At 49.2% G+C, this 14,694-nt stretch overlaps 1 protein-coding gene across 2 annotated transcripts in view; it reads left to right on the top strand.

The window, feature by feature from the left end:
- The window catches only part of mcu (mitochondrial calcium uniporter), a 46,870-nt gene that overhangs the window by 18,132 nt on the left and 14,044 nt on the right, over positions 1-14,694 (top strand). The window contains exon 2 of one of the 2 annotated variants that reach the window (XM_080016779.1): positions 5,518-5,631. In XM_080016779.1, the coding sequence (XP_079872905.1) occupies positions 5,518-5,631 (114 nt within the window). The remainder of the gene's footprint in view (positions 1-5,517; positions 5,632-14,694) is intronic. The other variant, XM_080016780.1, reaches the window with a different exon arrangement.

Here is a 14,694-nt window from a genome sequence, read left to right on the forward strand (position 1 = left end):
CATCCTTCGCTTGTCTTCCCTCCTCCTCCCTGCGTGCTGCAGCCCTGAGCCCCGCCCGCACCACACACCTCCACACCTGGGAATGAGGCTGCTTTGTCGCTGTATTCCATTATGAATGAAGGCACTTTTCAACCCGCCCATTCATCTCTGTCACATCGGGAGCCGCTGGCTGCCAGATCCGGTGTCGTGGTGCATGTGTGTCCGTGCACGTGCATGAATGATGCTGAATGACTGTGTGTGTGTGTGTGTGTGTGTGTGCATGTTGATTGAGTGTGAAGGGAGGAACAGCCGTGTTTCCCTCCTCTGTTGTTATTAATTGTCGGCCCTCCAACATGGCCGACCGCAGGCGCTCATCACGTTGAGAAGGTTGCTGCGGAGCGATGGGATGGGATGGTGTGGTGGATGGGTGTTAATGTGCTGTCCCTCCCAGCCAGTGATTTCGCTGTGCTAGTCCTCCCACAGTTTTCGAGCCACATGCACGTAAAATATATCACAACAACCGCCTTGATCCCGACGGGTGCGCCGTAACTTGGTGGAAGGTTTTGTCCAAGAGTTTAGAAGAATAAATGCTGTGTGTGTGTGTGTGTGTGTGTGTGTGTGTGTGTGTGCGCAGAGCCACACACTATTAATTAATTGCATGGAGGAAACAGATGGAGGATTTGGACAAGGCGGTCTCGGGTGGCGCGGTTGGTCCGGTGTTTTCCGTTAATGCGCATGTGTTTTTGTATTTGCAAAGTGTTTTGCTATGCGGTTCGTTCGACACGTCGGGATTTGCAGCACGTTTTCTAAGTGCTGCCTTTCTTTTGTGATATTGGTGAAGATGTTTTCTTAATGTGTGTGTGTTTCATCACGCTACAGGGCGCTGAGCTCTCAGGGCCACCGTGCATTTGCAGCAGAGGACAAATTTCTGGGCGAAGCAGTTTGATATCGGGAGAGACCAGGGAACTCCCTCTCTCCTTTCTCATCTTACCCCTCTCTCCTTGGCGGTGTAGGGGATTATTAACTCCCCCAGCCTCCCCCGGCCTCCCCCGGCATGGTGTAGGCATTGGGTAACTGGGTCTGCTTAATGTGCTGGAAATTTCATCTTTCCTCTCCTGGCTCTTATCTCCTGCCTTCATCTCCAGCTCCCTCTCTCAACCTCTGTCTCCACCAAGTCTAGGAGAGAGAGAGATTGCCTGCAGCCTCCCTCCTCCTCCTTCCATTTCTCTTCCCTGCTGCACCCTCCAAACCTCCTTCCAGGGTGGAGCGATAAATCAGTGTTATCATTGATTGCCTGTTAGCTGTATTGATCATATTGAAATTGACTTTATTGCCCGAAATGCGTGATTTGCTGCTTAATCAGGATAAATAAATAAATAAACCTCACAAATGCAAACTGTAACTAAGAATTTAAGGTAAGAAGATCACAATATCCGTTTCATACATGAACTTTAAGAAATATTAGTGGGAGTTTATTAGGAGGAAAAACAAGTTATGGTCTGATATGTCTGATATAGATCACTTCTTCCATATGGCAGAACCCCCCCCCCCCCCCCACTGTTGGCTGGCTGGGGGGGGTGACAATAAATGAAGAGATTTCCACATCAGAAACATCCAAATGTAGTAGATGTACGTAACGGAGGAAATGAAGATATTAATATTAATAACATCATAGTACATAGTGCTGTATCTAGCGTGTATGGGAGCGTGCTGCATCCAGGAACAATGCGGTAAGAGCAACCATATGGACTCTGGACAAACTGAGGGAAGGTTTGGACATTTTGAAGGCCCCTCCAGACGAGAGCAGCCGAGCGTCTCCACGTGCACGACTCTGCAGAGTTCTATTTACCATCTGCTGCTTAAATAATTCAACTAGCGGTGGATTGACAGAGTTGAGGAGCCAACTCCAGTTGCAGCTATCTGCTGACCAGCCGAAACTGTCCCCATGATTCCGTGTGATTACCTCCTACTTGGATACCCCTGCTTCAGACCCCCCCATCGCATCCCTATCTGGTGTCGCTGTTTACGAACCAATCTTCTCTGCGTCGCCGTCACAGCGAAGCGGCGCTGTGATGATATATGGGTTCCATCACCGTGCACAAGGTGACTCTGAGGCATGGACCCCCGTTTGTCCGTCCAGGCTGAAGGGAACCTATTGTTGATGCCATGAACGCACAGATCACCCCGAGGTGGTTGGACAGCGTAACAAACTCCCCTGGGATCCACTGTTGTGTTTAAATTCTCTCTTGGTCCTATTTTTAGACGTGTATTGGACTATCTTTTTTTTTTTTTCTTAACCTGCATGACGTGGCACAACGGGTTGAAATCACGTGACTTTCCCCCGGGTTTAATTTGTTTAACCACCTTATTCATCCAGAGTTTGTTTCAAAGCTTTCTGCACAGCTCCACCTTTGCCCCAAGGCAAAAAGACAGAACAGCACTTGGAAACTGGTGCTGCTGTACGTAAGCGCTGACACTCTGGGATGGACCTGCACGTTCTCCGAAAACACACGAGGTGACGCAGCCCGTCCATGCCTTACCCATAAGCCTGTTCAGCTACACCCTGAGAGGCTGAGCTCCACAAACCGATCTGATTACTGTGGAACGTGCGTCTAACCATTACCCAGTGTAAGTTCCCATGCATCTTGCGTAAGGAGATACCTCCAGTACCCTCTGGTGTGAGGTTCCAGGTATCAAGGATTGACCCGGGGAAGGAATGTGTGCATGTGGTTCTCTGGGTCATCTGGGAACACTCTGGCCGCGCAGCGTGTCGAGCGCAGCCTGCCGACAACATGTGAAGATTAAAAGAGTCGGGTCTGATCCAGGCGACCTGAGACGAGGGGGGGGCGGGGGGTAGATCTGAACGGCTGCCCCGGCGGTGAGGCCGATACATGGCTGCAGCCGGGCGTGGCATTTCTCGCTCTCATAGGTACGGTGAAGTGTGCTGCTGCGGTCGTCGCGGGCGGCAGAACCTCTGATTCTTAAAACTGCACCAAGACCATTCCATTGGAAGCATTCATGGGAGCTGTGCAGGACAGTTTAGTTATGGTGTGACCGGTGTTGGATGTGTTATGCGTCTTATGATTGTCTTAGTACATTGTCACGGCAAATGTAATTCACTGAAGAGTATTTTGACTGCGGGGACAATGAAAGAAACTAATTAATCACCGTGCGCCAAACTGTCCTCCACTTGTCAGGGAGGGTTTGATGGTAAAGCTCCGGTGTATTTAAGCCGCTTCTTGATGGCGCTGGCAGCTTCTGGAACGACGGACCCCCCGGGTTGCTTCAGTATCGGGAAGGATGTTCCATTTATTTTAAACTGGGTGGTGTAACACTCCTTCACCGTCACGCAGATGTAGTTTTAAATTCCATCTTAAGCATCTTTGCAGCACCTCCCTCCATGACATTAACACTGATATCAACAGCAGAGCTGTGTGTGTGTGTGTGTGTGTGTGTGTGTGTGTGTGTGTGTGTGTGTGTGTGTGTGTGTGTGTGTGTGTGTGTGTGTGTGTGTGTGTGTGTGTGTGTGTGTGTGTGTGTGTGTGTGTGTGTGTGTGTGTGTGTGTGTGCGCCCTAGTTGCTGCGTTCAGTATCTAATGAGAGAAGCAGACGTCCTCTGAGACGATCTGATCAACAAATCTAGTTGAGGGCTCCCCGGGCGCCCGGCCTGGTGACTCAGAGAAGTCACGCCTCAAACAGAACCGACGCCTCCTTTTGATTCATGTTGAATTTGGGAAAACATTTGCAGCTCACTCCCTAGCGGTTGAAAAAAAATCAATTCAATTTATGGAGCACTTTCAAACTTTTAGTTTTACGTCACCTGAATAGATAGTACTTTCCCCGTTATTTCAGTCTGGAGTCTAGTGTCGGCGTTTTGTGTCTCAGGAAATTAAAATTGTAATACTACGATGTAAAAATATTGAAAACATCCAGTTTCTTGTTATTGGGCTGTTGTCTTGTTGGATTGAAGCGGTGATAAAAGATGGAGTGGAGACCGCTCAAACCGCGGCTGCATGTTGGTGTCTGACTCACTCAGTAGACATGCGGTTACTCACACACAGAGGCAGAACCAGCAAAGGAATGGCTTTGTTTCACCCTGAGTGGGCGCAGCAGCTCGGATCGTCGTACATCACTCCTCACCAAAGCAGCCTTTTAACAAGCTTGGAATAATTCACTTTTAGTGATAAAACCTGTCGTCATTTATCCGTACAAGGTCATGAGACGAGTCGCTTGACAGCAGTCATTCCTGCGTCGTCTCCACTCGGATTCCCTGCGAGTGACGTCCGTTTGGAACGTTGGCGTGCGGACGCGGCTGCTGTGGACGCTCCTCATCGCCGCATCAGCGGAGCAAACAATGTGTGTTTGTCCTCCATGGCAACAGGACGCGGCTCAGAGGAGTTTCACGCAGCTCCAAAAGGCACTGGGTTCTTCCACTCAGACGCTGCGGAGCCTCCCGGATCCTCCGCCCTGCGGAAACGCGCTGGGATCACGAGTCTGAGGTGCACGGTCATATGAGATCACGAGTGGTCATCTGAGCATCTGGTCTTGTTTTGGGACCCGGCTCTGCCTTATGAAAACGCCACATCCACAAAGAAGGGAAGTGGCATTTTATTCTGCTCCGTTAGTCGTTTGAATCCAGAATTTGTTCCGCTCGTTTGCAGCTTCTAATCTGAAGAGCTGGAGGAGAGGAAATAAATCCTGAAAACAAATGATGGCCGATCTGACCTCGAGTGTGGTTTGATTCTAGGATGGTAGAGGGTTGGTTTTAGTTTTGGGTGGTGCTTTTCAGAGCACAACCTCTGGCTGCATCTATCAGCGTGGAGCAGCTGCTGGCGGGGCGTCGACAGGGAGCCTGTTGAGATGGAGATAGTGGCTGTGGCGACTAGCCTTTGGAGACTCTTATCAGACGAGTTTTCAGAGTTTTCTAGTGCGAGCGGGTGCGGTTCTGCACCTCCCTATACGGTGGCTCAGGAGGAACACGCTGTGGTGGTTCCGACTGAGACGGATGGAGAACCTCCTGGACGGGTTTCCACATCCACACTGACCTCCTGCCATCCACCGCTCTCCCTCTCTCTCTCCGTCCTGATACCCTTCTTCTTTCAGGACAGATAATTACCAGATAGACGATCGAAATAACAGCTAGTCCTGCGCTGCAAGGCCAGCGAGCGCCTCCATCACTAACACAACAATACACACACACACACCCACACACACACACAGCTTCCTCTGTTCCTCTGTCTGACAGAGAGTTGCCTGTAATGATGTTTCTTATCCCTTAGCCGGCGGTCAGGTTATGAAATTAAATGAGAAATGAAATGAATAAGCATGGAAACAGTGAAAGTAGAAATATAGAAAATAGGACAGTGTTGCTTTTTCTGCACCTCAAGCTTTTGCTTTTTTTTTAAGCCCAGCGATACGCGGCCAGATAGAAACCAGCGACGTCTGTCCCCGTTTCCCCCTCATGTCTGCTGCGATTGTTTCCTCTGAGAAGTCAGGATGAAAGGACTAACCTAATGTGTCTGTCTGTCCTCCGTCCAGCAGGGGGCGCTGTCTGCTCCTCTCCCACAGCAGAGCGTCAGGAGAGCACATGGCCTGCGATCAGCGAGCCACTTCACACTGTTCAGCCAGCCCCCCAGCGGCCTGTCACTACAGGTTAGAGAGTGTGTGTGTGTGTGTGTGTGTGTGTGTGTGTGTGTGTGTGTGTGTGTGTGTGTGTGTGTGTGTGTGTGAGAGAGACATGTTTCAACCAGTCGATAAGGCCTCTTGCGTAACACCTAGTGAGGCGTGGAATCGAACCACCCGGGGTCTGCAGTTATGACGGGTGTTTGAATGAGGAGTGGAATGGATCAGCGGAGCTGTTGTGGGAAATATTGACTAAATTAAATATTATGCCATCTTTTTGACCAACACCTCACTATCGATAATTTGACAATATTTTGGGATAATTCACGAAACGACAACGCTCCTTAAAAATACCATTTAACCATATCACCATGTTTCCAGGACTACAATCCTAGAACAGATCGTGTGTGTGTGTGTGTGTGTGTGTGTGTGTGTGTGTGTGTGTGTGTGTGTGTGTGTGTGTGTGTGTGTGTGTGTGTGTGTGTGTGTGTGTGTGTGTGTGTGTGTGTGTGTGTGCCCACTGCGGCAACGGTGGCACAGTAGGTAGAGCGTCCAATAATCAGAGGGTTCCTGTTTTGATTCCCGCCTCCTCCCTGTTGCACGTCGAAGTGTCCTTGAGCAAGACACCGAACCCCCTAACTGCCGTCGTTGAGCAGGTGTGCGCCTTGCACAGCGGCCGCCTCCATCAACCTGTGTGTGAATGGGTGAATGTAGGACCCAGGACGCAGGATTAGAAAAGCGTTTTACAAGATGCAGTCCATTTACCATTGTGCTGCTGTCACTGGAGGGTCAGGTACCGGTCGCAGGGCCGTCACCGCGCTGCGTCCAGCTGCAGATGCATTCTGCTCAGGACCATCGGCTTCAGGCTAAGTGTGTCTTTTTCGGCAGGAAGTGAAAAGCAACACGTTGAGGAATGAAAGCTTTATGACGAGACAGATATTTGCCCCTTGAGTGCTCGCGATACGGCTGCCATGTGTGGATGCATTAGCGTGTGTGTGTGTGTGTGTGTGTGTGTGTGTGTGTGTGTGTGTGTGTGTGTGTGTGTGTGTGTGTGTGTGTGTGTGTGTGTGTGTGTGTGTGTGTGTGTGTGTGTGTGTGTGTGTGTGTGTGTGTGTGTGGCGGGTGTATCAGTCTGAATAGTTTGTATTACTGCATGTGTGTTTGTGCTGTTAGGCTTTATGAAATGGAGGTGTGTGTGTGTGTGTGCATTGTACTGCCGCAGCGTTTGTTTAACGCTGGAGGATCGCTCGCTGGTGCATGCTGAGTGGACGGGGTCTAAAGAGGAGGAAGAGTCTCAAGATCTACTTCCAGTGAAAGTAAAGCTTCTCTGCAAAGAAGGAAGGGAGGGTTAGACAGGTAATATACACCAAGGCTGCACTCAATAATATACACCTGTACAACCCAATGTAACCAATAGACCAGCTCTGCCATAAATTCTACTTTTATGAAGTATATAATGTTCATATTTTGTTGACAGAGTTGGAAATGTGTAAACTCAATTATATGTTTATGGCTGAGGTCATAGTTGAATGTAACGTGCACAACTACATTATATTGAGACATTCTATTGAGGGGAACAGAGTATTAGAAACACCTCTGAATATAATGCAGCTCAGTACACCACCACCACCAACTATGACCTTGAAGCTCAAACATATCATTGAATTAACACAAAAAAACCCTGAACAATATGGACAACATGAAGCTTAATGTATGGCAGAGCTGGTGTATTGGACTGTACAGGTGTACCTATAAAGGACACACTGACTGGGGCCCCTGGAGGGCGGAGGGGGCGGCTTACCGACACCAAACGTATAGCCCAGGCACCACAATGAAGCCGCATTTGAACTTAGAGGCGTTGAGTCATCGGCCCACAGATGGTAGCTTCGCCCCATTGGCTCCTCAGCCATGTATACCTAATATAGCATAAAATATATATTGTATAGAATATAATAAAACACTTTATTTATCTCTGGGGGGGAAATTGAGGATTATAGAAAATATATTTTATATACTGTGTGTGTGTGTGTGTGTGTGTGTGTGTGTGTGTGTGTGTGTGTGTGTGTGTGTGTGTGTGTGTGTAGATATATATATATATATATATAGATAGATAGATAGATAGATAGATAGATAGATACACACACACACACACACAGTTTAATATCCCCTATCTATTATTATCTTTATCTTATCTTATAGGGGCCTATAATATCTCTTTTTGCTCTTGGTCCTGTTCTTTCTCTTTTAACAAGGCGGTGAAGTCGTTCTATCCATTCAGAGAGAGAGAGAGAGGAGATGGAGAGCTGTGTTTGCTCAGAGGGCGGGGCAGCAGGCGGGGTGTGTTTGTTCTGCAGGGGCTGTCAGTGCACAGTGCCGCAGGTTCGACCCCCGACAAGAGTTTAGTCTCACTCCCTTTCTCTCCCTCCCTCTCTCCTCTTTTCTCTGTCCCTTGGCATCCTTCCGTTTGTCTGCAGTTCCTCCCTGGAACTGATAGGTCAAGACTGCAGCAGCACATGCACTGACACACACACACACACTCACACACTCACACACACACACACTCCACAGCCCCAGAACCCTGTTTTTCCATCTGTCACTGAACGTGTGCAGATGGTCACCCTGGCGACAGCGAATAGGTCAAATGTCGCACAGAATTGAGAAATCAAAAACCGAAAAAGGTTTCCATGGTAACGGTTCCAGGTCAGAAACAAGCGCGCAGGTGGTGTAGGGACGGAGGGCGGAGTCAGAGCCTTGGCTTTGTCTCGGACACTGCAGGCTCTAAATATTGGAGCCTCGAGTCCAAAAGTGCAATACATTTTTTCAATTTTGGAAATGAATTGTGAAGGTCTATCAGATCCAACGTCTTTATCAAATTCAGTTCATCTCAAGCCTTCTGTCTTATATAAAGGGCCGATCTACATTGATGCGAGGGCCACAATGGGGCCCCCGGGCCGTCAGTTGAACAGCCCTGTCGAAGGTCACGGTGGGGTTTGTTTCGGTGGGAAGCGCTTGATCCATTGTTTTTGTTCCTCGTGCACCTGGCTCACCGGGTGCCGGTGTGCTTGGCCTCAGGGTTCACATTCATATTCCAACAGCGTTGGGAACAAACAGAACATTTGGTTCCGGGCAGAGTGTTGAGCTGCGCGGCAGAGCGGGCTTCACCCCGGCAGGCGGGTTTGTTCCTGAAACGTGGATCTCGTTACTGTCTCCTGGAGTACAGCACCCCCCCCCCCCCCCGGTTACTTTTTGTCTGATTGACCATAAAATGATTTGAGGGCGTCGGAGTCTTTATTCCCTGATCCGTTCAGAACCGGCTGTGTGATAACACTCTCTGTCCATAAGATAAGACTTTTATGAATCCCCCCGAGGAGGCTCAGGGCCTGCTTGGTTGTTTGCCTTCTGCCTGTGCTTCTCTATCTGCTGTTTGCGTTGTTGGTGGCGGGGTCTGCCACACACCCATGATATGAAAGGCAGCAGTGGTGATGGTTATGGTCGGTAAACTGTTGAAATGTATGATGATGATATGAACGTTCACAACCCCACCCGTCCCAGGTGACGAAGGAAAAAACAAAACTGGCCAATGGAGCAGAAGAAGACAATGTTTGGAGAAAAGAAAGTGACGTCTCGGAACGAAGACGAGAGGGAACCTGGTGTCCGAACAGAAAACGTTGAAATCCACCAACACAGACCACCTGACCGACACGGACCACCTGACCGACACGGACCACCTGATGGATTGATCCTTTATGAAATGTGTTGTGTCAGCAAGAAATTCACATCTGCATTATCATAAGAGGGAACTTAAGGAGGCGACTCTGGACGTCCATGAAATGTCTCTTGCTATTATTAAAAAATCCTGTTTGGCCTCTAACACACACACACACACACACACACACACACACACACACACACACACACACACACACACACACACACACGTTTACAAATTATATTCCCTCACTTTTGTGTTCTCCTCTACGTAGTGGAGTCTCTTCTCCGGGTGTGTGGTTTTGTTTATCAAGCGCTGATCTTTATCGTGTTTAACTTATTTAACTTCTTTAACCGTCCTCTGGCTGATTGCTGCTTGTCTGGTCCGCCACCGGGTTTCTGGATTATTTCCTCTTTTTTGGGGTTTGGGAGTCCTCTGGGATGCTCATCTTCATGTAATGACCTATTTGGAATGGCAATCGGCGGAAAATCAGCCGCTCTCACCGCTGCCAAGTGTGTCATTTCAATCTGAAACATCCATCAGGTGGAAATGGTGAGGGGGCGGGCGGTGTCACTCCCAGGGATTCCGGACGCCTGGCCTGATCCCGATGGTTCCACGATGAGGATTTCCTTTGGTTGTTTGGGAATCAATTAAACTAATACTAATTGGAAGTCCTCCATGGCCCAGTTTCTGTCTGATTGGTGGTTCACGGATGAAGCGTTTCATGTGTCCAGCCGCATTCAGACTGGACTCAAACTGTCCTCAGCAAAGTCACCTCTGACGCCTTGTTTCACTAAAAAAACAAATTTGCCTTAGTTTCCTGACCTCAGATCTGCATCACATTTTAACATGAACATTTTATTTTGAGGTTTTTTTCGAGTGACTCTCCTTTGTTTTTTTGTCTCTTATTGTTTTCAAAGCACGTTGGATCATTGTAAAGTTAAGAAAAGTGTCATTTACAAACCAAATGCACAGACCTCCTTCAGTGTCTCAGTGGCTGGAAAACCAGATGTGTGAGGCCACGTGAACGTTTCCAGCTGAGGGATCCTCCCTGTGCAGAAACACTCCTTATGAAATCTGTCGATGTCTTCCTTTCTGTACTTGTGATGCCGCTCGACGTCTCTGCTCTGACCGCAGCAGGAAGCGTCCGCCGACCCTGCACAGCATTACACACACACACACATGCACGCGCGCGCACACCGCACACATTTTAAAAACTTGTGTTTTACACCGAGAGACTTCCAGCCGCGCACGCCACGTAGCGCTGTGGATGGAGGACTCGTCTGCCCTCGTCTCGGCTCATTCGCTTCCATCCACAGAATGGAGAGAGAGCGGTGTGTGGGGGGGGTCGAGAGGTCGAGAGCCAGGCGCTTCAGAGGGATGAGAAATCAAATCACCTACAGATTGAGGCAAATTCAGTTGGAGAGACGGAGAAATGAGGGGAATTCCAAAGACGATAGTTGACCGGACGATTGACATATAAAGGAATGAAAAATGAATTTCTCCCGCGTTCACGTTCCTCTTCCTCTTCACATCCCTCCAACTCAAATCGTTGGAATTTGCCTCGACCTGTGAGGGTTGAGGAGGAGGAAGGAGCGGCTCCCGGTGAAGCCCGCCGGCCGGGTGGACTGTATTTCGGCCGATTTCCCCGCCTTCCTCCGCCAGCGGCCGGGCTCGAGCGCAGGGCGACGACGACGGCGGCACCGCATGCAGGCTGAGGGTGGAGCCGCTGCCCCGGGCGGCTCTGGGATCCCAGCACCGACCGACTGCTCATTTACTGTGACCGTGGACGTTTCCCCGGCGCCGCAGGTAGAAACGTGATGGACGGGAAGCTGGGCAGAACCTGGCCCACTTTCCACACTATGACCGGTGGGGAGGGAGAGAGGGATCCTGCTTACGTGGTCCTTTGGTAAGAGTAAACACTTTCTGTGAAAAGGCCGCAGGGAAGCTGTTGAAACTATAATAAAAACATGAAACCTTCCTAGGATGTATTTTTTTCCTCCCAAACGATCACTCTTTGAAAAAAATCCTTTTCCCAGCCTATGGTTTTCTTCCCCCAGTGCCGCCCTGTAAAAAAAAAAAGGAAAAAGCAGAGCCCATCATGGTTCTAAAGGTTTGTGTGTAAGGGCCGCAGAGAAAAGGCCACGTTGAGCCGCATGAAGTCGCCGTGAGACGAGCGGCTTCTCTGAGTCAGTGCGGCTGCAGAGCGCTGTCTGCTCCCGTCCGTGGCCTAGCGGCCTTCATTAGCCTACTTTCAGCACGTCTGCCTCCATGCGTGGAGCTTCCTGGTGGAAAGAATCCCGGGCAGCCTGGCAGGCCTTGTCATTAATCACATCACACTTTCCAGACTGCATAGGACTCCCGGTCACACTTATATTTCACACCCAGGTCGGTTCAATGCAATCATCACGAGTCGCCGGATTTGTGGAGTTTCTAGTCGAGTTCGACGCTGGGGAACTCAAAAATGCAAAATCATCACAATGATCGATGGCAAAGCAGCTTTTGCCGTGTTTGACCCTTGATTGCAGAGTATTAAGGCTGAAGCAAATGCTCTAATTATGATTTCTCATGTTTGCTGGTTGCTAACCAGCTTTAAATCTTTAGCTCCGGTACCTACATCGCAAACAAATCAACTAAACGTCCAGTTTGTGATGTGTCCTCCTGAGGTTCCGGATCCTGCAGGACCAGGTCAGGCTGAAACACCACGTGGTTCTTCAAAGCATTGCATGCAGTGCAGCTCAGCACTGGTGTCGACCAATGTCCCGATTTTTCTTGGTTCACCGGTGCGAATTAAAACTTGCACAGCAATTCATCAAGTTTGGTCTTTGATGTCGCTACGTCTTTGTTCAAAACCTGTCGTCAGACGGGGACGTTCTTGGGTCAGGACCAGTTACAAGTTGTTGTGACTTTCCTGGCAGTTCAGTTGACTGCTTGACAGACCAGTGACAGACAGCTTCAAGCTTTCTCTGTCCTAGATGACAAAGCGTGGCATTGAGGTGACCACTGCACCTTTCCAGGGCAACGATGGAATCACCCTCATTGACTTTAGGCTGCAGTAGTCTACCCTTATTTATGCCGTGAAGTCACCAACCTATTGCTGTTTAACATTATTAGGAAGCCTCCGGCGGTCTGTCCCGCTACCTCGTTCCGTTCCCGGGCCGGTGCGGAGGTCAGAGACCCTGGGAACATTCTCAGAACTTCCCAAAGGGAAGACTTCCCACGCAAGGCTCGCTAATAAAAGAACGCTCTGGGAGAGACTTCACGGCTGCCTGTGAAATGCTGCGAGTCTGACCTCTCCCCCTGTCGGACGGAGAGGCCTCACACACCGTAAGCTCCTTTTAACCATTTGTGTATGTTGACAGCTTGCACAACAGCTAGTCGCTTACAGATGTTTTCTGTAAATGACCTCACATCCTTCCCCAGGCCACTTTACCGCAAAGGAAGTCTTCAGAGGTTGACACTGAGATATATCGATTTACTTGCAATATCCTGATCCAGCACTGGTTCAGGCTCTTGCCTTCCTGTTCCTTGGTTTCCTGTTCATTGACTATAGTTCAGCTTTCAATACCACAGGGCCCCCAGAGCGGTCACCATGCTCGAGGAACTTGAACTGTCCACCTCCCTGTGCAACTGGGTCCTAGACTTCCTGTCCGGCAGACCCCAGGTGGTGGGGGTGGGCTGCCACACCTCAAGTCCCCGCACCATCAAAACAGGAGCCCCCCAAGGCAGCGTCATAAGTCCTCTGCTGTACTTCCTGTACACCAACGACTGTGTGGCCAAGAGCAGCTCCAACACCATCGTAAAGTTTGCTGACGACACAGCTGCGGTGGGTCTGATCGCAAACAGCCACGAGAAGGCCGACGCGGGGAGGCGGAAGACCCGGCACCAACCAGACCAGCAGCCTCCACCTGAACGTCAGCAAAACCAAGGAGCTGGTCCTGGACTTCAGAGGGACGCAGCAGAGGTCTACACCCCCCTCATCATCAACGGGGCCCCTGTTGAGACGATGAGCGGCTTCAGGTACCTCAGTGTAAACATCACCGAGGACCTGACACGGACATTTCATACAGACGCTCTGGTGAAAAAGGCGTGGCGGCGCCGTTATCACCACAGACAACTGAAGAAGTCCAGAGTCGCTCCACAGATCCAGAAAAACCATGGACAGCATCCTGTCTGGGCGCATCACCACCCGGTATGGGAACCGCTCCTCTCAGGACCGCAAAGCCCTGCGGGGAGCTGTAGATTGGGCTGAGGGCACCACCCGGTGCCAGGCGGTGCAGGACCAGAGCTAAGAGGATTATAAAGGATCCCCGCCATCCCAACCTGGGATGGCAGACGCCTTCCCAGCCACAAGAGCAGAACAGAGACAGTCAGGAAGAGCTTCTTTCCCCAGAGGTTATAAGGTCACTGAACTACTATCACAACTATTACAACCTAGGACTCATGAATACTGTGTTCACCTCACTGCTGTAACACTTTGCACGCAGTTATAGTCCTTGATGTCTATTATCATTATTATTATTATTATTCTCAGTTTGCAAATATTGCACAGCATATATTGTACAAATTATTTTTACAATGTACATAATTATACATTTATATACATTTATACATATAGTTTATGTGGATTTTCTTTTCTATTTGTACTATGCCAGCAGTCTCTGGAATTTGCAAAAAAGCATTTCACTGCATGTTGTATGTACAGTGCAATATGTATGGTTATTAAACACCTCATGTAGTCATTGTTTTTTGTTTGTTTGTTTTCTTACTGTATGTATTGTGTTTTGAATGTATTTATTGTAATTAGTGTTATTTTTAGCTGCTGAGAGCCAGGGCACTTTGACAGCCGCTCATGTTTCATCCGTCTTTCTAAACGTCTGTTCCTGGTCTGAAGGGAAGTGATCTGGAATCATCCAGCTCCAGGGTCGTCACGAGGGGCTCCTGGGCAAAGCAGAATGGACAGGAAAGGGGAAGAATCCCCCCTTCGCTGTCTTATTAATAATATGTTTGAGGAGCGTTGGTACAAATGTTTTTATGTTTGTATGGGTGAATCTCCTCTGCGCGTTGGCACCAATCTTTCCATGTTTGGTTCTTAAATGTTTGGCTCTTAAATGTCTGTCCAGATATCCTTCCATCACTTGGATGGGCTTTAGAAGTTGTGTGCGCTGCCTCTGCTCCAGAATATATATGATTACCCACAAACCGCTCCTCTATTTCCACGTGCATCTACGGTTACTTAGCAGGTTTCCTACCCGCCTTACTACGATCCAGATGTTCACTGTGTGTACCCTGGTCAAACACAGCATAACAGGCTTGTTTGCTTCCACACCCACAGGGGTGAAAAGAGCAATGGTGCCTGAAGCTGGAAATAAATATTTTATTTG

Source organism: Zeus faber (assembly GCF_960531495.2).
Source record: "Zeus faber genome assembly, chromosome: 16".
Classification (NCBI taxonomy): domain Eukaryota; kingdom Metazoa; phylum Chordata; class Actinopteri; order Zeiformes; family Zeidae; genus Zeus; species Zeus faber.